This window comes from Ictidomys tridecemlineatus, chromosome 6 (genome assembly GCF_052094955.1).
Source record: "Ictidomys tridecemlineatus isolate mIctTri1 chromosome 6, mIctTri1.hap1, whole genome shotgun sequence".
Taxonomy (NCBI): domain Eukaryota; kingdom Metazoa; phylum Chordata; class Mammalia; order Rodentia; family Sciuridae; genus Ictidomys; species Ictidomys tridecemlineatus.
In genome coordinates, this window is record NC_135482.1 from 56,399,817 (window position 1) to 56,424,755 (window position 24,939).

Sequence of the window (24,939 nt, forward strand, 5' to 3'; positions counted from 1 at the left end):
TAGCTTTGGCCCCTCAGCCCAGCCCTGTAGACGGAGGAGAGAAGCAGAAAATTCCTCCCATCCTCTGCTGTGCCCTAGACACTAGGTGTTCCACATACCAGGGCTCTAAGTTTTAGGGTCTTAAAGGCTTCCTTGGGTCTCCTGTTCTTCTCCAGCTCCTTCCCCAGCAAAAAAAAAAAAAAAAAAAATGCTGAACAAGCCACTAGTTATGATGACTCAGAAGCTGAGCAAGTTGTGTGTGTGTGTCTCAGTGCTAACTTGTGTGTGCCCGCCTGCACGTGTGAGGGTGTGTGGAGTTCTTGTGGCTGAGGAAGTTGTGCATGTGTGTGTTTGTTTCCGGGTGTGTCTCAGTGTTTGCACCAGAAATAGATAGGAACTTTGCCAAGGCTGCAGATTCCTATTCAAACTTGTCTCCTGGGAGCCTGCAGGCAGTCAGTACTGCTACCACTAGAATCTGAGAAGGGGTATCTAGTGAGGAGTAGCAAAGAAGGTCTTCAATATGAGGGACTCTTGGAGTCTTTCAGAATTCTGAGCTGAAGGCTCCCGTAAGCCACCTCCTCCCACTAGTGGTCACGGGACCTCTAAGGCGTTGCCAGCTAGAAGGGAGGTGAACCTTGGCGCTCCAGATGGCCTCAAGCTCCCCAGCTAGTTTTCAGGGTCCTCCACTGGAGGGAGCCCAGAGGGATTTGCTTTTTTGGAGAACGCCAGGGAGCCCAATCCCTCCGGGCCCCAAACTCTAGCCCTGAGAAAGTTTAGGTGTGGAAGCCAGGCAGTTTGGGGTGGCATATTTCTGCTTGATATGATGTGATTTTTCTGGAGAAGCTGATTGTTTTTGAGGGGGATAGAGTAAGAGGGGATCAACCTCCCTTCCAGCCTGGTTCCAATACTGAGAGCCTCAGCCCTGCCCCACCTCCCTACTATGTGCTTCCCCACCCAGCAGAGAGGAGGCACACATGTTCACCCCACTTTCTTCCTCTTCCTCCTCCAGCCCACTTTCTCTTTGCTGTGTCGTCAGAGCTCCAGGGAGGGACCTGGGTAGACAGAGAAGCCGGAAACAGCAGGCTGGGGCAGCCACTGCTTGCACTGAAAAGGAAGGCCGAGTGAGGGGGGAGAGAGAGAGAAAGAGAGGGAGAGAGAGAGAGAGAGAGAGAGAGAGAGAGAGAGAGAGAGAGAGAGTGTTAGAGTTGTTGTTTTCTTTTTGGTGGTAGTGGTGGAGGGGGTGCTAGGAGGGCCAGCCCTGAACTCACTGGACAGAGCTACAGACCCATGGGGCCTGGCAGTGCCCTCTGAGAGGGAGAAGACGGCAGAGGGGTGCCTGCCGAGGTGAGGGGATGCCTGCGAGCAAAGGAGGGGTGGGGGCTCTGACTTTGAGTATGGGGATGGATTAGTGGGGCCTCTTGGGATCCTCCCCTGGGCGGGGCGGATGGTCCCCTAGAAACTGTTTCATCTAGTGTTAGTACCCCGTGGTACTAGGTTTTGGCAGTTTCCGACTCTCGGAATCTGGGTGGGTAGGGACCTCCGCATTCCCCTCTCGCATGGGTCACTTTCTAAACATTCCAACCTCTGCACTCCCAGGGGCATGGAAAGTCGGGGGCAGGGGGCGACTGGAGGAGGGCCTCTCTGTCCTCTGGGTGGGGGAAGTGGCTGCCCCTCCATAGGAGGTTGCTGCCAGAGGGCGGTGGGCCCTTGTCAAATCTCTATTCTGCCCCCTGCCGAAGGTTCCTGTTCAAGGGTGTGGCTGGACTCGGGTGGGAGGGGGGCTGGTGAGTGAGCCCCAGATGTAGACCTCATGGTGCCCCAGAGGAGGAGGAATTTCCCCCTCAAAACCGCTCCACGCTTGGCTGCTGTAGACGCCGAGATTTCCCGGGGCGGCGTGGAGTTAACCCTCCTCGTGCTGACCAGGCTCCACCTCCCCGCGCCCCTCCTCCCACCCCGCCGCCACAGTCACAGTCTAGGTAACTTAGACTCATTTGACTTTAGATCCCGTAGTCCTACGGTCCGAGGAATCGCGTTTGGAGGGGGTTGAGGGGCCGGGGTTTAGGCCACCAAGCCCGCGGTTGAAGATGTTGGACGCTGGGCTTCCCCTCCGGGTTTGGGAGGAAACTCCGGCCCCGCCCCCTCGCCTCTTGCTCCTCCCCATCCGTGGCCCTGGAAGGGACTAAAGGTATCGCGGTCCTCTCCAGACCAAGCGACCTAGCCTTGTCATGGGGTAGTGGTGGGGAGATATGTGGCTTCCTCTTGTCTGGGGAGTGAGGAGGGCTGGAAATTTGAGACCTGGCCAAGCCAGGAGACTGGTCACTCAACAAGGGGATATAGAGGAAATGGGGACTGCCTATGACCTGGGTATCTCCCCAGTCTCTAACAGGGTAGTGATAGGGGGCAAAGGTCTGAAATCGAGGAATCAGCACCTTAGAGAGAGTGGAGGAAGAGAGAAGAAAGGAATGGAGTTCTCTCTTGAATTTGAAACAGACTGAACACAGTTCAGAATGTGACTCCCCCAGAGGAGAGTTGATTAGAAAAAAAGCCTGTTGGAAGACCCTGAGCAGGAGGGAGACTTCTGCTTTTCATAGAAAAGAGCTCAGGAGAGTAGGAACTGGGGGCAGGAGAAGCAAAGGGTCTTGGGGTGGGAATGTCCAGAGAAAGGTCCTCTGGTTTCCATCTATTTGGGAGGGCTGGGAGAGGTGAGAGGCTCAAAGTAACAGAAGGACTTGGTGTTGCTGGATTGGAGAGACCCAGGGAATTTCCATTCTATCCTCCCCCTCCTCTCTGGGAAAGTGACATTGTGAGAAACATGAACTGAGAGACCCCTGGGAAACCACTAGTCTACCCAGCCCTCCCTGCAACACCCGCACCCCTGAAATGGAGAGCAAGCCTCTTCTCTTCCCTGTCTCTTCCTTTCTATCACTCTTTGTTGTTCTCCCTTCAGCTTTCTAGCCCTCTGATTTTCTCATTCCCTCTTTTAGTGTCCTCACTCCAGGCTGACTAATCCCAGTGTTTCCCCAGTCTTTCTCACCCTCTTTCTTCCATCTTTCTACTTTCCCTTTTTCTCCATCTCCTCAAACCTTCCCCCCTCTTAGGATGATGGTATTTGGAGCTGGAAGGGATCATCACAGCACAATGTGGTAGTTAATCCCCACTCAGATTCATAGCTTGATTTCCAACTCACTTGCCAGGGGCTTTGGGCAAGTTAGAGAACCTCCTTGAGCCTTGGTTTCTTCATATATGAAAGAGGTATATAATTATATACCTTTAAATTTTTTTGTGAGGGGGCTGGGGGTACAAACTCAGTGGTAGTGGTCTCATGCCTAGGATGCATGAGACCCTAGGCCCAATCTCCAGCATCACAAAAACTACCCACAATATTGTACTGAATGTAATGCCTCCTGAAGAGAAATGCATGATAAATAGTAGTTATTGACACTCTATTACTCTTCTCTTTGTCATCTAGCCCACTGGTTTTCAGAATACCTCATGGAGTCCTAAAATTTTGACAGGTTTTTCAAGGGATACCTTTGGGATTAAGAGGTTAAAAAGAGGGGAAGCAGACACAGTTACAGGCCCTCCACCCTTGGCTTCAACAAAATAACTCCAGTTTTATACCTTTAAGGGACAGTAGTTCCCCCTTATCCATGGTTTCACTTTCCACAGTTCAGTTATCCTCAGAAAACCACACTCTGAAAATATTAAATGGACAATACCAGAAGAAAACAATTCATGTTTCAAATAACTTCTTTTAGTTTGTTGGGATCTATTTTATTATTAGTTATTGTTGTTAATCTCTTCTTGTGCCTGATTTATAAACTAAATTTTATCATAGGTACATGTGTATAGAAAAAAATAGTAGATATAGGGTTCAATACTATCTTCTGTTTCAGGTACTATCTGAGGTTTCAGGTATCCCTACAATATCTTGGACTGTATTCCTCACAGTTAGAGGGGACTACCATATTGGGACTCCACAGATTAAAAACTAAAATCATCCACTACTTAAAAATTTGGAAGCAGTGATGTAGTGGCACATACCTGCAATCCTAGCAGCTCAGGAGGCTGAGTCAGGCGGATCACGAGTTCAAAGTCAGCTTCAGCAATTTAGCAAGGCCCTAAGCAACTTAGCAAGACCCTGTCTCTAAATAAAATATTTTTTAAAAGGGCTGGGGGGATGTGGTTTAGTGGTTACGTGCACTTGGGTTCAATCCCCAGTACCAAAAAAGAAAAAAACTGAAAATGCTCCACTCATTCAGCTCTCAGATTTTGTGGATGAGAAGATCAAGGCCCCTAGACCAGATGATCCTTACTCACAGAACCAGAGCCAGGTCTAGAGCTGCAACCTAAATCCTCTGGCTTCTGTAGGGAGCTCTTACCCTACTTCCCTGAGTTCCCTTGTTATCCCCTCTTGCTGCAGCTCAGCTCTTCTCACCTCTGTTACCTGTGGCTACCGTTGAAGGTGCTGCCCCATCTCAGGCATTGACAATGGGTGCCCAGGGTTTGAAGATTAAACTCAAAGTGCCCATCAGTGGCTGTGGGCACAATGTCTCAGAAGGTAGTCTGTAAGAGGTCAGTAGCTACCCCACATTTCTTGGCCATCTCCCAGAGTGGTTTTATTTTTCTCTTCCAAGCACCCTCTAAACCCAGATCATGTCTCTGTGGGGTCTGGTCTCCAAGATGCCCCCAGAAAAACTGCAGCGGCTCTATGTTGATTTTCCCCAACATCTGCGGCATCTCTTGGCTGACTGGCTAGAGAACCAACCCTGGTGAGTGGTACTGCCCATGTCCTTCTTTACCCATCTACCCTCTCTTTAGATTCTGTCCCCTATCCATAGAATTAAAAACGTGGGACCCATTATTCCTTGTGTGGTGGCCTAGACTTAGTGGGGACTCTGTACCTTTTTAAAATCAGATTATGCATGTTGACATGTGGACAACTCAACTCCTAGGAGGCAGAGTCAAAGAGGAGGGAGGTCAAGTCAAGCACAGTGGCACAGTTGTGTAATCCCAGCTTCTCAAGAGGCTGAGGCAGGAAGGCAGGAAGATTGCAAGTTTGAGGCCAGTTTCAGCAACTTACCAAGACTCCGTCTCAAAAATGAATTAAAAATTAATTAAATAAAAGGACTGGAGATGTAGCTCAGTAGTACAGCACTTGTCTAGCATGTTGTGTGACCCTGGGTTCAATCCCTAGTGCTGAAAGAAAAAAAAAAAAAAAAGAAGAAGGATGGAGGTCAGGGCTGAGACAAAGGCACTTCTCATGATAGCTAGAATATTAGGGGAGCAAGAGTGACCACTGCTGATGACCTAGATGGAGTATAAGGAGAGGGAAAGGAACCACTGAACAGTTAATTGTATGATGGAGGGTCAGGGACTGAGGAAGCCCTGGCTTAAGGTAGACTCATCCTGATCTTCCTGCAGGGAGTTCCTGGTCGGCTCTGATGCATTCTGCTGCAACATGGCCAGCGCCCTGCTTTCAGCAACTGTCCAGCATCTGCAAGCCTCTGCAGGAGAGCAGGGAGAGGGGAACGCCATCTTACAACATATCAGCACCCTGGAGGTGGGACAGGAGGGCAAGGAACCAGTTGGGGTGGGGCCAAGACAGAGCTGAGCATTGAGCATTAGAAGAGATGCTTGGCTGGTGGAGGTTGTTGGAAGTAAAATGGTGTTCCTGTGGTTAGCTGTTAGCTAGCATGCAAATTCGATTTTAAAAGCATGCAAATGCACAAAACTTCTGGAGTCTATGCTTGTGCTACCTTGCAGTGTATGTATGAATGGGGGCCTGGGGATGGAAGGGGGAAGGGGATATGGGTCAGAGCCAAGCTAACTGCCTACCATCATGACTTCCATAGAGCATATATCAGAGGGATCCCCTGAAGCTGGTGTCCACTTTCCGACAAATACTTCAAGGGGAGAAAAAAGCTGTTATGGACCAGGTATTGTGATACTCCGTTACTACCCTAATTCATTTCCCTGGTGCTTTAGCATGAGCCAATAGAAACTAGAAAGAATTTGAAACTCAGGAAAGGCTTAGGTATTCTAGGATTCTTAGTAGTCTTAGTATTCAGGATGACCAAGGGAATTCCTAGGTCATAGTAAACCCCAAGCCAAGTTTAGGGAAGCTTCAAATGAGCGGTGGTTAGTAGTGAGGCCTAGAGAGGACAGAGCAAGGGGTAAGGAGCTGATTCTGCCAGGTGAAAGGTTGTATTCCAGGAGATCCAGGAGGTCAGAGGAACATCCAACTGGGAGAAGGGAATCAGAAAAGGAAGTGGTCTATCTCTTTTTCTGCAAAGCAGAGTGGAGGCTGGACAGGGGAGGAATGGGCAGAGTGTCTTACCTCTTGTCATCTGTTCCTCTTGCACAGTTCCGCCACCTGCCAATGCCCTTCCACTGGAAACAGGAAGAACTTAAGTTTAATACAGCTCTGCGGAGGCTGCAGCACAGAGTAGGGGAGGCTCGCCTTCTCCGAGAAGCCCTGCAGCAGGGGACTGAGGCTGGCCAAGGTAGGGGCCAGCACTGGAGTCCTCAGGGGTTCTGGGAAGTTTGGGAGTGATTCTCTCTTGGACACCAGCCTTGATGAACCTCTGTTCTTTCTTCATCCCTGATTTTTGCCCCCTCCCTCAGTGCCTCTGCGCAGCTTGATTGAAACTGCTGCCAATGGGACTGGGCCAAGTGAGGTGAGTAACTGATAGAGAGGTGGAGATTAAACTCAAAGTGCCCTGGAAGGGTGGAAGTTAGACCTCAGAGAAACACAGACTAAAGTGGGGGGAGGGAATGGCAGGGAGGTGAGAAAGAGAGCTCTGTTCCTAGGATCTGGGTGAGGAGGCCTTGTGTGGCCCTGGCTCAGGCCCCTCCCTGCCCTTAGGCTGTAGCCACGCTACTGCAGGAGACTGTTGGGGAGCTGGAGGCTACCCAGACCCTGGTGTTGAAGAGGATCCAGATTTGGAAACGGCAGCAGCAGCTGGCAGGGAATGGTGCACCCTTTGAGGAGAGCCTGGCAGCACTACAGGAGAGGTTAGAGCAAGGCTGTAAGAGGAGCATGGTAGGGTGGTGCTTCTGTCCCTGGAGAGAATGCTCAAATAGGGGAGGGCCGGAGGAGAGGGCCTTGATGTGGACAAGACTCAGAGAATCCAGTTCCAGAGGGCTGCACACAGTTGGTCAAGTTGCATCCTGCACAAGTGTGCTCAGTTGAGGGGTCACAAATAGCAGGTACTTTGCCTTACAGTATACTACATGCTAGGTACTGGAACCCTGGGAAAGAGGCAGCCAGTTTCCACAGGGCATCTAGGCACTAAGAATGAACATCCCTCCTAAAGCCAAGGCAGGCCTAAAAACCCCCTTCAGCCCAGGTGCCTTGTGGCCACTCCCACTGCCCACCCTACCCCTGCACATACAACATCCTGCTTTCTCCCTGGGTTTAGGGGAAGGGAGTCTGGGCCAGAGCAGACATCCTGAATCCTGTGCCCCCCTGACCACTATCCTGGCCCCAGGTGTGAGAGCCTGGTGGACATTTACTCCCAGTTACAGCAGGAGATAGGGGCTGCTGGTGGGGAGCTTGAGCCAAAGACCCGGGCATCACTGATTAACCGGCTGGATGAAGTCCTGCGAACACTTGTCACCAGGTATGCCCTATAAGATACCATTCTGGTCTAATGCAGATGCCATGGAGAAGGAAGTGGTGGTTAGAGTTGTGAGGAAGGTACCAGGAAGGACCCTCTTCCTAACTCCCCTTTTGTCCTCCTCACTCTTCCCAGCTCTTTCCTGGTGGAGAAGCAGCCCCCCCAGGTTCTGAAGACCCAGACCAAGTTCCAGGCTGGGGTTCGATTTCTGCTGGGTTTGCGGTTCCTTGGGGCCCCAGCCAAGCCTCCACTGGTCAGGGCTGACATGGTGACTGAGAAGCAGGCGAGAGAGCTGAGCATGCCCCAGGGGCCTGGAACTGGAGCGTAAGTGAGGATTGGATCTGGGGCTGGAGAGGGGCTGTTGGGGTGATGGAAGCAAAAGGAGCCAGGAGGCTGATACCACATAGAACAGGGAGATGAAGATGGAGGCCCTTGGGGTGTGGAGGCTCTGAATGGTTAAGGCAGAAGAAGGGGAGAGACCCATTCAATCTATGGGGTGGAGGCATCAGGATTTGGACAAAATGGGGACTCCTTTCTTAGGAACCAAACTTAGCATATGTGAGCCCCTGGGTTGGATCACCAGTCTCCTCCCCCACTAAAAAAGACCCAAGCAGGGACATGGAGATCTGTGGCCAATGACAGTGATAGTCCCCATCACTACCCATGGACTCGTCACCACCCCTAGCCCAGCTGGAATAAGCTTACTCATGTTCTGACCCCCCTGGCAGAGAGAGCACTGGGGAGATCATCAACAACACAGTCCCCCTGGAGAACAGCATTCCTGGGAACTGCTGCTCTGCGCTCTTCAAAAACCTGGTGAGGAGCTCCAGAGCATGGGGTCGGGGTCCTCATATCTCATATGGGACTCTCTTTGGGGAGCATGTTGGGAGCCCCAGAGTACTGATCTCTGTTCTCACATTCTCACTCTCCTCTCTCTCATCCACTCTTCCCATGACTCCACAGCTACTGAAGAAAATCAAGCGGTGTGAGCGAAAGGGCACTGAATCTGTCACGGAGGAGAAATGTGCTGTGCTCTTCTCCACCAGCTTTGTGCTTGGCCCCAACAAACTCCCCATCCAGCTCCAGGTGAGATGTGGCCCCAGCCCCAATCCAGACTGGGATCTCAGTTCCCTCTCTGTGCCACACACCAAGACCTGGATCCTCACCCCGCCTGACTGCCTCATACCTCATGGGTCTCAGATTCATGCATACTGGGGCGAAGGTGAGTAAGGGAAAGCAAGACTGCAGCATACTCATCCAGGAAACATACAGTGTAGCAGTTAACTCTGTGTGTGTGTGTGTGTGTGTGTGTGTGTGTGTGTGTGTGTGTTGCCGAGGAAGTGAACCCAGGGTCTCAGGATCTTGTGCATGTGAGGCAAGCACTCTACCAACTGAGTTCTATCCCCAGCCCTGTAGCAGTTAATTCTTACCAAGTACTTTATACACCAGGGCACTGTTTTAGTGGCCCTCTCACACATACACATTTGGTTTTCACGTTATAAGGTTATTACCATTATTAGCCTCATTTTACAGGTAAGGACATTGGGACACAGAGAGATTTTGTAGTTTGCCCGAGTCATGCAGCTATAAGTGTCAGGTGGGTATCTGAGCCTGAGAAGTTTGGCTCCCATAGTACTGACATACAACCACTTCTCTACAGTGAGAACTAACTGCCACAAGCTCTCTAACTGTGTCCTGAGGACACCACTAACTAGACATGTCTCTTCTAATCCCTTCAGGTCCTATCTCTGCCCCTGGTGGTCATTGTCCATGGCAATCAAGACAACAATGCCAAAGCCACCATCCTGTGGGACAATGCCTTCTCTGAGATGGTGAGGAGTGGAGGGCAGGGCAGGGGTAGGAAGGGTTCTAACACAGGCTGTGTGGGCTGGTGGGTAGCAAGCATGTTCAAATGCATTTTACTTTTTGTTTTGTTTTGTTTTTATTTTGCTTTTATTTGTGCATTTTACTTTAATTTTTCTTCTTATGAGCCTACTTTTTGGCTTCTAACAGTAACAACTGTTACTCTATAGCACCAGAAACTACTATTGGGAAAGTACCATGTTTGTGAGCCAGTTCAGGGAACAATACCAAGAGGTGCAGGTTGGGGAGGTGGGAAGAACGAAGGTCTCCTGAGGAACACTAGTGATGATATCATCCTTGCTTCTCTCCTTCAGGACCGTGTGCCCTTTGTGGTGGCTGAGAGGGTACCCTGGGAGAAGATGTGTGAAACTCTGAACCTCAAGTTCATGGCTGAAGTGGGGACCAACCGGGGGCTACTCCCAGAGCACTTCCTCTTCCTTGCCCAGAAGATCTTCAATGACAATAGCCTTAGCATGGAGGCTTTCCAGCACCGTTCTGTGTCCTGGTCACAGTTTAACAAGGTTATTCTCCTACTCTTTGACTCTCCCATCCTCAAGCTCTACATCCTCAGGGCATTCAAGGCCTTTCCACCCTCTGCTGAGGGACAGACTGCTAGATCATGGCCATCAGGAAGTCCTTTGTAGTGGTCCAGGCAGGAAAATCACTCACCCTGGTGCTCACCCCTGGGGTTGCGTTCTCAGGCATCCCTCAGGTTTTGGTCTGGGGCACTCTGTCCTTTCTTTTTTTTTTTTTTTTAATGGTTTCACTCTTATTAATTCGACGATCCTCTTTTTTTATTTTTTTTTAAGAGAGAGAGAGAGAGAGAGAATTTTATTTAGTTTTTTCGGCGGACACAACATCTTTGTTTGTATGTGGTGCTGAGGATCGAACCCGGGCCGCACGCATGCCAGGCAAGCGCGCTACCGCTTGAGCCACATCCCCAGCCCCTGTCCTTTCTCTTTACCAGTGACGTGCACCACTCACCCACATTGTATATAAACAGGGCTCTGATTAAAAAATTACTTTGACCCACTGGGAAAATAGTTCCTATTGCAAAAGCTGGATGAAATTCCATAGGAACATGTATGCTAATAACCCTGCTATGTGTCCACTGTGCCAAGCACAATGTTTTACACTTTATGTATGTTATCTCACTTAATCCTCTCAACATTCCTTTAAGGTGGGTTCTATTTTTATTTCTATTTTACAGATAAGGAAGCTATGGTTAGAGAAGTTAACTAGTTTGTCTAGAGTCTCATAGCAGTGAGCTGCATGGCTAGGATGGAGCTCTAGTTACTATATTTTACTGCCTCCAAAATGAGGTAGTTCAGGACTAGGTCAGTTAAAAGAACATGAGAAGAAGCAGATCTGGTGTCTTGGTTGACACCTAGCTGGGTAAACACAGCCATGTACTACTCCCTTTAAAACAAAACAAAAAGAGGAGGCAGGTGCAGTGGTGCGCTCCTGTAATCCCAGCTACTTGGGAGGTTGAGGCAGGAGGATTGAAAGTTTGAAGCCAGTCTGGGCAACTTAGCAAGACCTTGTCTTGAAATAAAATAAAAGAGCTGGAACATAGCTCAGTGACTGAGCACTTGCCTAGCACGCACAAGGCCCTGGGCTCAATTGCAATACTGTAATAAGTAAATAAATATTTTTTAAAAGGAGGAAAAAGAAGCCCACATGACATGCTAGTAAAAGGAGCATGGAAATTATAGCCAGCAAGTCACTCACTTTCCTCTGAAGTCCATCTCTGCCAGCCCTCAGTAGGGATGGAGATTAGTATGGGAGTTATAAGGGGCACCAGTACCACACTGCTTGGGCTTGAATCCCAGCTCTCCCTCTCAACCGCTATGTGGGTGTGGACAAATCACTTGATCCTTCTGGACTTCCATTTCATTGTCTGTAAGATAGGATTGTTATTGTACCTTCCTCTATATTCTTGTAAAGAGCAAATAATATATGGAAAGGCTTGGAATGGTGCCTAACACAATGTAATCATGTTGAGAATGTCATTGATGGGCCTCCCTAACCAGGCTCCAGCTCTGCCCCCACCCCTGCTCACCCCAGCTCCCTCTCCCCCTCCCAGGAGATCCTGCTGGGCCGTGGCTTTACCTTTTGGCAGTGGTTCGATGGTGTTCTGGACCTCACCAAACGCTGTCTCCGAAGCTACTGGTCAGACCGGTGTGTATCTGCCCCAGGTGGTCTGAGCAACTATACCTCTGGCTCCCTCTCCATATCCAGTACCCACACCCTATCTTTTCCTTCATTCTGTCCAGGCTGATCATTGGCTTCATCAGCAAACAATATGTCACTAGCCTTCTTCTCAATGAGCCTGATGGAACCTTCCTCCTACGCTTCAGTGACTCAGAGATTGGGGGCATCACCATTGCCCATGTCATCCGGGGCCAGGATGGTGAGGTCACCCCAACCCTAGCTAGTCCTCTGCCTATGTACCTATGCCCTCTGGGGTTTCTACTGGGAAGGAAATGTTTTGGCTTTCCTTGATGCCAACCTGATCTTCAGGAACTTCTTCCTTGGGTCCAACTTCTCTTCCTCCTCTGTGGTCTTAATTTCTACCTCTTGCTGTGAGCTCATGGCAATAGAGACTAGTGGATTTCCCTCCCTCAGATCTTGCCTTGGTGGAATGAGAATGGGTCCTGTGCCAGGGGTAGGGAAGGGGGAGACTGTACAGAGGAAACCCAAGGTCTCATTCCTGTCATAGGTTCCCCACAGATAGAGAACATCCAACCGTTCTCTGCCAAAGACTTGTCCATTCGTTCACTGGGAGACCGAATCCGGGACCTTGCTCAGCTCAGAAACCTCTACCCCAAGAAACCCAAGGACGAGGCTTTCCGGAGCCACTATAAGCGTAAGCTGCAGCTGGCAGCATTGATGCCCTCTAGTTGCCCACCACTTCCCTTATCCCAGCCGCACCTTTCTCCCTGTCTGCTATATATCATCCCTAACTTCCCTTCCCCTTTTTAGCCCCACTTCTACCTGCCCATCAGTCTTCCCTGCTTTTCTACCGCCCTTTCTCCCTACCCCTGGAGCATTTATGACTCTCCTTTCCTTCCCACAACAGCTGAACAGATGGGGAAGGATGGCAGGGGTTATGTCCCAGCTATCATCAAGATGACTGTAGAAAGGTTAGTGTGGGGCCATGGATGGTGGGTGGCAGCTAGGGGTTGGTATTGACCTGCAGGAAGGAGTGGCAGCCTCATGCCTTCATCAGTCACCTGTGCCTTCCTCTCTCCTCCAGGGACCAGCCTATTCTCACTCCAGAGCCCCAGGTGACTACCATGGTGCCACCTTATGATCTTGGAATGCCTCCTGATTCTTCCATGAGCATGCAGCTTGGCCCAGATATGGCGTAAGGAACTGGATAAATGGGGAGGGATGTGGTCTGTGCAGATGAACCTTCAGCTTGGGTGGCTGGGAGAGTTGGTATGGGGGCTGAAGCAGAGAATTTTCTCTCCCATGAAGGGAATTCCCCCTCCTAAGGTAGGGAGGGCTGACTTCAGGGATCTGTTTTCTTTCCCCAGGCCCCAGGTGTATCCCCCACATTCTCACTCCATCCCCTCGTATCAGAACCTCCCTACAGAAGAGTCAGTCAATGTGCTGCCGGCTTTCCAAGAGTAAGTTAGGATTTGGGGGAATGGAGTGGGGACAACATCCTACTGCAAGGTGTGGGCATTTGCCTCTACTGGAAAAGGCTGTTTGTGGAAATGGGCAGCAAATGCTAACACCCTTTCTTCTCCTCTGTTTACTGATGGTGCTGGTGGGTAAGATCCCAATTGCCTGCTCTGCCATTTACTGACTGGAAATGAGACCTGACTTTCTGGCTATAAAGTGGGACATAATAATAATAATAATGCCTCATGGGATTGTCGTGAAGGTTGAATGAGTTCATAATACATGTAGAACTGAGCTTTATGCCTATCTTATGGCAAGGACCATTTTAATATTTCCTCCTATGCATCTGAAATCTACTGTCATTTATTGGCTATTATTGATTGATGGAATGATTGAGGTGCTAGGGATAACCCGGGGCCTCATGCATGCTAAGAACACACTTCATCACTAACTTATACCCCCAGCTGCGGTGTTGATTTTTACTTATTCATTTTTACTTTACTTCAATCTTGAAATGCCCTAGACATTTTTCTTCCCCAAGTATCACTCAGGTGTACCTTAGCTCTTCATTAAGATACAACATCTGCCCTGCTCTGAGCTGAGGTGAAGGATGGGGAATGCGGGGATTTAAAACCACCCCAATTCAGAGTCCAAAGAAACATTAGAAATGGGCTAAGCCACCCCTATCTCTAACCCTATCACATTTTATAGGTGAGGAAACTGCTCAGAGTATAAAAATGGCCTGCTCATGGTCAAACACTCAATGAGCAGCTAATTCAGAAGGCGGTGCTAGAACTCACTTAGTGGTCTTGACTTTGCAATACCCTGCTTTTGTCTAGCCTTCCTTTCTTTGTTTCTTTTCTGCTTTTAGGCCACACCTGCACATGCCCCCCAGCCTGAGCCAGATGAGTCTGTCCTTTGACCAGCCTCACCCCCAGTGAGTGACAAAGCCCCTCCTGACCCCATGCTTCCCCTTTTTCCTTGACTTCACTCCATTCCTTTCTTCTTATTTCCTTTTCTGGTTCCCTGCAGAGGCCTACTGCAGTGCCAGCCTCAAGAGCATGCTGTGTCTAGTCCTGAACCCCTACTCTGCCCAGATGTGACCATGGCAGAAGACAACTGTCTAAACCAGACAGTGGCAGGGTTCCCCCAAAGCACCTGGTGAGTGGCAGCCTGGGGCAGAAGCTGGGTGGGAGCAGGGGAGCGGGTGCTATGCCTATTCCACTGCTTCCCCCTTTCTTTTTTCTCGCAGGGTTGGTGAGGACATGTTCCCTCCCCTGCTGCCCCCCACTGAACAGGACCTCACCAAGCTTCTCCTGGAAGGTCAAGGAGAGGCAGGGGGAGGGTCCTTGGGAGCCCAGCCCCTCCTGCAGTCCACTCCTTACGGGCAGTCTGGGATCTCAATGTCCCACCTGGACTTGAGGGCTAACCCCAGTTGGTGATTCCAACCGGAGGAGGAGGAGCCCAGAGACAGCTCTTCTATTGTCTCCATGGACCTGCCTTGGATACCTGCTCATGCAGGTGCCTTCCATCTCCAGCCACTCCTCCATTAGGAGGAAAAGACTGCCTGGAGAATGCATGGTGGAGGGAGCCACCTGACTCCTTGCTTCCCACTGCACATCGCTGTCCCCCCTCTTCCAGCACTGAGAGACAAGCCCCAACACACCTGCACCTGTAGAATACACACAGCTCTCTGGGGAGAATGGGGCTGGGAGGGATCACAGATTAGGGCATAGAGGACTTCTCTTACTCTAAGCCAGGGGCATGTGCAGAAACAGATGTGCACACACTTGCACTAGAGGCCAGAGACTGAGGGCATGGGTCTGGGTCTCAACTTTGGGATCCTGTAGTAGTAATCCAGGAGACCCTTGGTGGGAAGAGAGGGGGGACCTGGACACGTGACTACTTACACGGATTTTGCTAGACTGAAAGACAAATTCCCCTGAATTCTTGCCTATTAGGTTTTTGGTACACAGATGAGATTATACAGTACAGGAGCCAAACCTCTGTATGGCTGTGTGAAATTATGTGTACCCGGGACATGTTAACGTACTATGACATGACATATATATTCATTACATGATCACATATAACTTGTGTCTATCTGCTTTTGCTTATGTGACAACACAAATTTGGAAGTATAAGACACCAGGGAGTATGCTGGCCTCTGGTATGCTAACCCAACATCATTTTAAGGTGACAGTGCCTAGGTGGGTCTGTGTGGCTGTGACATCTACATATAGGCTATAGCTTCAGTGTCTCCACACCCTCAATGTTGCCTGGAGCCAGAGGATGACAAGGACCCAGACCTTCCTGAGAGGAGCCCAGGCCTTGCTGAGTGGCTCTCCAGGGTGCTGGGGGCCATGCCCACTGCTTGTCTTCTATTTTCCCCATCCACTGCCCACTTCCCTCCACTGCCCCACCCCATGCCACCCTTTTTTCCCCTCTCAGGGGGTCATGGATCCTAAGCCATAAAATAAATTTTATTCCAAAATAACAAAATAAATAATCTACTGTACACAATCTGAAAAGAAAGACGCTCTAAGTGTTTGGACAGATGCTGCAGTCTGGCCTTGCCTGGGGAGACCCTGAATCCAACCCAGGCCTCCCAGGGGCAGGTGGAGGAAGTCTCCATCCACCTCCCCCAGAGGGCATGAGGGAAGAACTGCTGAGGACTCAGAGGAGAGAGGGATGGACCGGCTAACTGCAGCTCTCGTTAAATTAAAGAAACAAACTAGAAGCACAAAAATGAGGACAGGGAGGGGAGGAGGAAAGGTCCAGTGTTCTCAGGCCCCCCTTTCTGAGAGGAAATGTTGCCATTTTTAGCTGCTGGACCTTCCCAGGGAAGTCCCCCTTTCCCATGTCCAAACTCAGTCCGGACTGCTCACACCACTGGTGGCCACCTAGAGAGAATGGGAGTGTGTTTTGTGAGGGAGAGGAGAGCCCCAGCTGCCCTGGAGGCAGAGTCCTTGCCCCTTGCTTTGGGCTCTGGGCAGGGGTGAGGGGGCACCACACACCCTCCATGTGTCCTCTCGCCAGGCCCCCGCTCATTATTGCTTGAAGCCCCATAGTCCTGTGCCCATGGAGCAGGTGGGGAGGCAGGAGGAGGGCAGCGGAAGGATTGGGGTGGTGACTTGGTTCCAAGGATGGAAAGTGAGGGTCTGTTTGAGCCAGAAGTTGGGGTCCTGGGTCCTCCTTCACTGCCGGCTGGCCTCGGCCTCCACTTTCACACTGCTCCTGCGACCCTCCACCAGTGCGGGATGGGGTCCTGGGGCCGGGCATCGGTCCAGCAGTCCCTCTTCAAACTCTGCAAGGAAAAAGCATAGGTTAGAAAACAGTGGAGCAGAAGCTGAGGACAGAGAAGCTAGGGACAGAGGCAAGGGCAGAGAAAGCTGTGAGACATACTTAGTTTATTGAAATGCTATCTAATACCCTCTGCCTGTGCCTGGGGAGGGGAAGGTTCGGTACCCAAGTATGTGCAGCCCCCCTCCCCTTTCTGGCCGTGTGTAGCTGTCTCTGTGTGTGTCTCTGTCTCTGCCGCCTCTGCTCTGCTGGAATTTCTGGTTCTGTCAGGAGCCGCGGGGGCGGTTTGGCTCTGACCTCTCCCTCTCCCCCCTTTCCTGGCTGTGCCACCCCCACTCATCTCTGGCCCCCACCCAGGCCCCACCCACCCTACCATTGCTCCCCCAAGTTTTCTGGTAGCCAAATCAAGGGGATCACAGGAAGCCAGCCTCCCAGTTCTTCCCTCAAGAAGAGCCCCCCTTCTAGTCCCCGCCCCCACTTCCCACCCACGCAGAGTTTAAAAATACCAAGCCAGGGTTGGTGGCTTTGTCTGCTGCGTCACTCTCAGCCCAGCCGCTGCCCAGCCCTCTGCTGGCCCACTCCCTCTTCCCCTGTCCACAAAGCAACCCTCTTTGGGCTCCCCTGCTTCCAGGCTGGGCAACCCATCCCCACAAATCCTAGCCTGCTCCACCCCCTGAATCAGTGGAAGTTCTAGACACGCTACTCTTATTAATGACACTTCTTTCTGCTGCCTTCGTCCTCCATTCTCTACACCCCCGGCCCCTCAGATCTTTACCAGGGTCCAACCCCCCCAATGGGAATAGCAGCACCTTCAACTCCACAAAAGGCCTGATTAGCTGGAACCCCTCCTACTGTCCCCTCTTCCTCCCCCCAGGTCCCAGGATACCAGGATTGTTGTTTGGAGCCTGGTGACTGGGGTGATTGGGGACAGCACTGCTGCCTGCCTCACCTGCGAGAGGTGGCTTCGCAGGCACACAGGGGCTGAGGCGGCCCACGCGGTCATGGGAGACGAGGCGGGCGAGCCGCAGCCCCTCATCCATCAGTGTCTGCTGCAGGATGTGGCGGCTCCATAGCCCATGGGCTGGCAATGCCAGGGGCAGGTCAGCAGGGGGCGGCGTCAGCCTTGGGCACGACCCCACAGCTGTGGGCATGGGCACTTGTCAGGTAAGGGGCTGCAGCCAATGGAACCCCACCCTCATCCACACAGCCAGACCCATAGGCCCTCTGTCCCCATCCAGCCAGGCGTCCCAACCCTGTTCCAGGCAGTGGCTCCTGGCTCAATCCTCCCACCCACCCACACATCCCTGTCTTCCCACAATGAAGAGAGAAGTGCTCTAATGCATACTCACCCTGCAAGTGTCCATCTAGACTCTCCCCAGACAGGCTAGCACTGTCCTCTTCCAGATTGGGACGATATGTGGATGCATAGGACTCAGGGCCTGGAGGAGGCTGCTGGATTTCAGAGTGACTCTGTTCTCCAACCTGTGGATACCCCAAATGGGAAAATGAAAACATGGCAAAGTAGGAGGCTGGGGCAGGCTTTCCTACCCCTACAACATCCCATAAAACATTACCTCCTGTTTGAGCTTCTTTAGAGGGGGACCTCCTAATTCTTCAGAGTGGAGCCTATAAAGATGAAAAGATTAAAGGAGATGAAGGGGAGGGCCACATGATGGTCAAGGCATAGAATCTGGTCAGGGACATGCATTACTTGAAAACTCTGAAAAGCTGCTAAGTGAGTAGGAGTCTCCAGCTCAATAGCTGCTGTGGGGGGTTGGGAGGAGCCAAGGCAGATGGGAGGAGGAACCAGACCTCAGACAAGTTAACTTGGCCAAAGGCAAAGCATGCAGGTGGGTGGGAAGCAGGTCTAGAGCTGCCTGAACTGGAAGTCGGGATGTGATCCAACTCCTTGGCAGCATTCCAATCTAGGAAGAACCCAGGGAAGGGGTCTCACCTGGAGCCCTTCAAGGATGACAGGTAGGTGCTCTCCCGGGCCACTTGTCGAGACAGAGAGAAGAGCTCCACCCTCCGAAGTAAGAGTGTATTGTCCCTCATGCAGAACTGGGCAGCAGCCTCATTGATGGTCAGCTGTGGAGGAGGCACAGACAGAATCCTAACTCCCCCATTGCTTTACCCAGACCACCTCACCCCACTTTACCATCAAAGAGACCTATCCACAGGAGGCTTGCTTTGTTTGGACAATACACAGCAATTTTCTAAGGGAGGAAGACAAGAGAGCAGCACCCACTGCTTCCTAGTAATGCTCAGGGCCTCCTCCACTCCTGTGGGGTCTTAAGTGAATATTACAGAGCAGCTGAGCTCTTGCCTATTATCTCTGCTCTCCTTGCTAAGAATGAAGGCATTGCAGCAGCCAGGGTGGGTGTGGGAAGGAGGGGGTCCAGGACAAGGGTCCTGGTCAAGGGGCAATGAAGCAGAGCTGGAGAACATAGAAATTCTCAAGAGGCAAGCAGACTGAAACCTAGGAGTCAATGACAGTACTGAGAGGACCTGGGTCCTCACCTCATGCAGGCTGAGCTGTTTGCCCTCCCGCCGTTTGGAGTCAAAGCGGCCATAGATGATGCTGTACTTGCGGATCTCCTCTTCCTTCTGGCTATCATTATCATCCATCTCAAATATGTGCCCCACACTCCGTGCCAGCTTCTTATTCAGCTTCAGCAGTGATGTGACCTCCCCGGCATCACCCCTTGGGAAGCTCCGGAAGATCCTCTCCACACTCTCCACCACCATCCGTACCATCTCTGGCTCCAGCCGGTCTGGACCACCCCCAGCACCACCTGCTGCCATCCCTCCAGCCCCAGTCCCCTCAGGGACTCCTCCCCCTGCAGGTGGGGAGAAGGGGGGTGAACCAGACTCCTCTTCTCCTCCTGCTCCAACGTCCGACTCCGGAGTGCTCCGGCCTGGCCAAATCCTGGGGTCCCCAGCCCCAGGTCCCCCAGGCAGTGGTGACAGTTTCTCTCCAAGTTCAAGGGGGCTCTTGGGGCTAAAACTACGGGTACTACCCGCCTTTTCCCCTGGGCTGCCATGCCCATTGCTCATGCTCCCTTTCCGGGTACCCGCAGTCTCAGAGATCTTGAAAAGTGGAATGCTAGAGACAGGCACAGCAGGGACTGGTTGGCTGAAGAGCCCTGGATTGGTGGCCCACTCTCTCAGTGCCTTCTGCAGGCGTCGGACATGGAGAGGCTTGGTGGCCATGCCCACAAGTGCCATGATCTCCAGGAACTCCTCCTCACCAGCCTCACACAGCTGCTGCACATCATCCCCTCCTTGCTGGATGAAAGTCTCATAGTAGGAAAGGAGATTGGCCCGCTGCAGGACCCGGTACAGCTGCAGCTCCCCCAGTGTCCGAGGCAGTGCCATGGCTCGGGCACTGGCCCTGAGGAGGGTACAAAAAAGAGGCAGTCAGTGCAAATGCCCCTGCTGGGTACCAACCCACACTAACAATTGACCTCTCTTTCTTGCCTCCTCTTCTTCCCCTCCCTCCTTTGAATACTCTTTCTGCCCAATGTCCAGAGCTGAACACAGACTATGAGAATGTGGCACTCTTGGAGGCTTAACCATGACAGAGCCATCACAGGCTAACCTTAGCACCAAAAGCCAGTGCTGTCTATATAAGTCAGACTCTTACCCTTCATCTTCGACCTTTTTGGTCTGGGACAAAAAAGACCTAGAGTGCTGAGGCCCATTATCGCACCCCTGAGATGGCTGGACCTTTTTTCTCCCTCAAAACAATCCTCACCTTTTACTCTAAACGGGGAAGTCTTAATACCACTTAACATAACTTGCCAAAGTAAAGAGAATATAGGAGTCTCTCTTACTCACAGTGGGGCCCACTGCTGGCCAGATAGCATCCCTGCCCAGGTGGCTGAGGGAGGGGTGTGGCCCCTTCCCTGGCTTTCCTACTCAGTGAGGCAGGTGGACCCTTCTCCTCTACCCTCAGCTTTCCCACAAATTAGGCATTCCCCCTTGCTTTCTCCCTCCAAGACCTCTCCTCCCTTCCAGCCTGCCCAGTGCCCCTCAGTTGTGACCTCCCCTGGTGTGGCCTTCCCCACTCCCTTCAGCTCAGGCAAGGGGGGAGGGGAGGGGCGCCTCAATTGTTCTGCTCCGGGGCTGTTCCACCCACACACTCCCACAGTGGTAGCGTCTGTGGGCGAAAACCGCCTGGGGGCTCCCGCCTACTCTCCTCTCCCTTATTTTCCACCTACATTTTTAAGGAGAGTGGGGAGTCGCTGAAGGCCTCTTCAGCGAGAGGCTGCACACCGAAACTCCCCTCCCCACGCTGTGAAGGAACGGTCAAATACAGGAAGGGACGCCTCAGGCATCCCCTGCTTCAAGCCGGCTGATGCGCCTTTAACTCAAAGGCGCTAGCTTCTCCTGGACCCGGGGACCACGCTCTGTGCCAACAACACACAGATACAGCTGTGCGTCCCCCACCCTCCGTACTATCGCCAGCTCAAGCTTCTGGGCTTTCCCCAGGCACTTAGGGGGTCCCGCATTCTTTACTGGGGGTTCTAGTGCTAGGTCATGCCCATAGAGTAAATCTGGAATGGAGAACGAGATAGTACTCTTTTGCATTCAGCTTCATCAGCTCCTTGTCTTCTCCCAAGGTCCCCTAATTCGAAGACTCACCCCCTTTTCCATCAGTCTCCACCCCCCACCCCCGTCCCACTTCCCCACGTCCTCTCCTCGACCTCCACCCTCCGGACCCCATTCCTGAGTCCAGCTCCACCCATCTCCACTCCCCACCGCCTCCCTTTGCCCACTAACTTGAGTCTAGGCTGCTGAGTCCGGCGGGCGCTGTCCCCTCCGCCCGGCGGCTGCTCGGCTGTGGGGGAGGGCGCTCTGTGCATGGACGGTCGAAGACCACCCGGGCTGCCTTCTCGATGCCCGGCGCTCCGTGCCTGCTGCACGCTTTGCTTTGCCCGGCGCGATGCTGTGTCCACCGCTGTCCAGGCTCAGTCCCTCCCTCCACGTCTTCTCTCTCCGAGCCTCCGCGCCTCTGTCTATGCCTCTGCCCCCCCCTCCCCGGCTGCGCTTGCCGCCTCTCCGCGCCTCCACCCCCGCAGGACGCACGGGGAGCGAGGCCCGGCGCTGCGCTGGCTGCTGGGCTGGCGGGAGGAGGGCGTGGGCAGAGCCGGGGGCTGGGGCCAGGGGTTGGGGGTGGGCGCCCGGGCCTTTGGGCTGCCGGAGACGCCGCAGCAAAGACAGAAAGGAGGAGACTGGGGCAAGAGGTGCGGGGGCGGGGGCGGGTGCTCGGAGTCAGGGTGCCGAGTCAGGGACTGAGGTGACCGAGGCCGGGCTGTGGAGGGCGAGCTTGGGGACCCAGCGGGCGGGGCAAGGTCGCTCCTTGCCGCCCACGCCGGATGCACAGCCGGCCCTCTCTGCGCCCACGTACCCACGTGAGCGCCCCGCCGGCTACATTCCTACTCCCCCCCCACCCCTGGCCCTCCAAGCTGAGAGCGCTGTTTCACAACCACGCACAGGTACACAAAGACACAGAGAAGCGCACGTAGTGCACACTCGTCTAAACAACTACACGAAAGTCCGCTGCCCACACTCCGGCCTCGTGGTGCTTGCTGTTCGTGTGAATGTTAGAGGAGAGTATAGGGAAAAGTTGGTGAAGGCTTTGGGGTGCGCGGCTTTTTCTTGTGCGTGCATCTGACTCCCAGGGAGTGGTACTTAGGGCAAGTGTGAGCGCGGACTTCTGTAGGAATCCCTTAGATATCCCAGCGCCCTTCTCCAGCCCCAAAAGGAGTTCTTAAGATAACTCTCAGAAACGCAGGCTTTCTACACCCCTGTCTCCAGTCAGCGCCGGAGTTTGGGGACTAGGGATGGGCGGGTTATGCTAGAAGTCATCAGATAGGTGCGTGTTGATTAGGTGCAAGGCGTTTTGTTAGTGATCAGGCAGGGATGGGGGGGATGACACCCTATGTGCTGAGGTTGGGGACCTCTTGAGGAGTAGGTGGCAAAGCTGGGATAAGGAGAACACCTCTTCTAGGACTGTCTATTAGAGGACTCGCTGTAGAGAGTGTTGTGAAAGATGAGCAAGAGGTCCGGAGCGTCCGACGTGATTCCCTGTGGAAGAGCTAGAGGGAGGAGCTCCTTCAAGGAGCCTAGCCCCACTTCGCAACCCACCGCCCCTCCCCCCTTGCTTTCTCCTAGCCCCATCTGGTTCCCATTACACTCCCGCCCACGACTAGGAGGGCTGGTGGGGGGGCGGGCAAGTGGGGGTTTTAGGCTGCGGGGAAAGGAGGTGGGGGAAAGCTAGAGGACTAGCCCCTGGCCAGGGTCTCCTTAGATGCAAACGTCAGCCCCGCCCGCCCATTCCGCCCTTCTGAGTGGCTCGGTCAGGCAGGGCGTGGGTGGCGTGGGTCCCGGCTGGTTCTACATTCCAGCCTGGCCAGGGGACCTTTCTTTTTCTGGTGGGGGTAGGGGAGAAAGGGTGCGTTATTGGTTGGGAGGATCTCAGTAGCTCAGACTTTTGTCTTCATCCTCTTAAACACCACATATAATGTGGGTGGTAGGAACCAGTAAGGCCCCTCCAATCCCAAACCCCATCCTGCAAGGAAGAAGCTTACCTAGAGGGGCTCCCTCCGGGGGCACCTCCCAACACCCTTGGAGGAGTGTTAGTGCCCCTCCCCCACCCCCACTCGGGTTATTTTGGAGTCCCGGCTGCCAGCCGCTGGCCCCGGGCTTCCACGTGCCCCCGCCCTCCCCCGCCCACGCTCCCCGTGACGCACATCCTCCGCCCACGCAGCCTCTGCTCCAGGCGCCCCCTCCCTCCCACCGGCCCCCCTGGGGCGGTGCTGAGTCCTGGGATCTGCTGGGCTACGCCCGTCGGTGGAAAGAGGCGGAGTAGGGCGTGAATGAAGGGGGCGGCAACTTGCTGGGTGATGGGCTCCTGGGTCCGGGTCCAGGAAAGAGGAGGAGGGAGGAGCAATTCTGAGGGCTCCGGTCTCGCGTCCTGGGGCGGATGCTTGGCGGGAGAGGAAGGAGGGGAGTAAAATCCCGCGGAAGGGGCTTGTCCACTCTTTGAAACGCAGTCAGAAAGGGTCCGGGTGCGAACCTCTGTGTGGGAGAGTGAAACTACCGGGTATTTGTATCTCAAGATTGTCATAAGGTTCAAATAGAAACTATGTGACAAACTCTGCAAATTGTAGAATGCACAGCAAATTTAAGACGCTATTGTCTTAAATAAATAAGCTCAGTACCCTGAGTTTATGTATTTATGTTTCTTTATATCTACTTGTATATCTGTTTCTCTGTCTATCTAGGTTTGTATTGGGGCCCATCTATGTGTGGATTTAAAAATATATACATTTTAAAAATCATTGACTTGTCAGGCCCCGCCAGAGGCCCAGAGCGCCCCCGCAGCCCGCGCCGGAGCTGCTGAGATGTCTGTTCTTCGCTTCCCTCCCACTCCTACCACCCCCACTCCCCTCCTACTCCCTTCCGTTGAGAACAAGGAATTTCCAGCCTTTAGCAAAGGGAGAGAGAGGTAGGAGAGACTAAGACCAGGAGAAACTATAGAAAAACACAAAGATAAGAGGGGTGTGTGTGTGTGTGTGTGTGTGTGTGTGTGTGTTGGGGGAGGGACAAAAAGGGAATGAGAAAAAAAACAAAAATTTTCATTGCTTTTTCTGCATGGGCCGCATTCTCCTTAGTGCCCCACTTGTTCATTTAGGACCATATCGGTACCTGACTCACCTGCTCCCCCCTCCCCCATCAGTGTTCTCAAAATGCACACAGCAGATCAACTGATCTCATTTAATCAAAGTTTAATATTCTCTTTATTGTCTACACTGGTCTCTTTCAGGAAAGGAGACAACATCCTTGGACCTAGTTCTCCAGGAAAAGGGGAAAAAGATTGTGAAGAAAAGGGAGAAAGTGGGTGGAAGAGGAGTGAGGATACTGCAAACCAGTCACTGCGAACCAGAAGGATTGTTGTTCCCAGGCACGTGTAGATTTTCATCTAGCAGATTGCACCGCTCACTCCTCCTCCCCCCTTTTTCACAGTGCCAAATGCTTGAAGACTCACTCACTGTGGCTCAAACTCACCTTCCTGGACCCTCTCCTTCCTGGACCACCTCCACGCCTCCAGGCAAAATTAATTCCTCCCACCTCTCCAAGGAGGTCTTTATGCACTATATCAATATAGTTGTATTACCCTCAGCTCAGGACCTCTTTAGAGACCTGATACCTGGTTTGCCCTCTAAAATGAATGAATTGATGATGCTATTTACAGGCCTGAGCAACTAAGAAGAGGGCAATTAAAACAAAATTTAGAGCAAAAGGGGCTGAGCCTGGACAAAATTGTTTTTAAGTGGAGACATTTGTTTTTATGTCTCTCTTCCTCTTAGTTCCAGTGAGTCCTGCAAGTCTGGCTCATTGGCATTCTTAAATGTCCACTACTCTGGTAAGTTAATTCACACCCTGGTACTATACATAGAAAGCTGAAATCCTTGCTGGTAATAGAAAAAATGAATATAGGGCTGGGGTTGTAGCTCAATGGTAAAAGCTC

General features: G+C 52.4%; 2 protein-coding genes and 1 long non-coding RNA gene across 4 annotated transcripts; 2 read left to right on the forward strand and 1 right to left on the reverse strand.

The window, feature by feature from the left end:
- The first annotated feature begins 620 nt into the window (after positions 1–620).
- Positions 621–15,620, forward strand: Stat6 (signal transducer and activator of transcription 6). The gene is made up of 22 exons (XM_005335661.5): positions 621–1,323; positions 4,617–4,751; positions 5,404–5,542; positions 5,835–5,918; positions 6,347–6,485; positions 6,607–6,659; positions 6,848–6,996; positions 7,473–7,604; positions 7,737–7,925; positions 8,330–8,417; positions 8,565–8,687; positions 9,341–9,433; positions 9,779–9,985; positions 11,551–11,645; positions 11,741–11,877; positions 12,187–12,333; positions 12,547–12,610; positions 12,724–12,834; positions 13,007–13,099; positions 13,969–14,034; positions 14,130–14,258; positions 14,350–15,620. Exons 2-22 carry the CDS (start codon positions 4,636–4,638, stop codon positions 14,537–14,539), a joined length of 2,544 nt encoding a protein of 847 aa, XP_005335718.1. The 5' UTR covers positions 621–1,323; positions 4,617–4,635; the 3' UTR covers positions 14,540–15,620.
- Positions 15,560–21,834, reverse strand: Nab2 (NGFI-A binding protein 2). Of its 2 annotated transcripts, XM_005335658.5 has the most exons (7): positions 21,186–21,829; positions 18,921–19,794; positions 18,355–18,488; positions 17,975–18,026; positions 17,750–17,882; positions 17,350–17,541; positions 15,560–16,404 (listed from the first exon to the last, which is right to left on the reverse strand). In XM_005335658.5, exons 1-7 carry the CDS (start codon positions 21,266–21,268, stop codon positions 16,295–16,297), a joined length of 1,578 nt encoding a protein of 525 aa, XP_005335715.1. In that variant the 5' UTR covers positions 21,269–21,829; the 3' UTR covers positions 15,560–16,294. The 2 variants fall into 2 exon arrangements, with proteins under 2 accessions (XP_005335715.1, XP_021589189.1); XM_021733514.3 differs by lacking the exon at positions 17,350–17,541 and having other exon boundaries at positions 21,186–21,834.
- A 1,310-nt stretch (positions 21,835–23,144) lies between these two features.
- On the forward strand, positions 23,145–24,711 carry LOC144378641 (uncharacterized). Its single transcript, XR_013440557.1, has 2 exons — positions 23,145–23,916; positions 24,235–24,711. It is a non-coding gene; the product is annotated as an uncharacterized LOC144378641 (long non-coding RNA).
- The last annotated feature ends 228 nt before the right edge of the window (positions 24,712–24,939 follow it).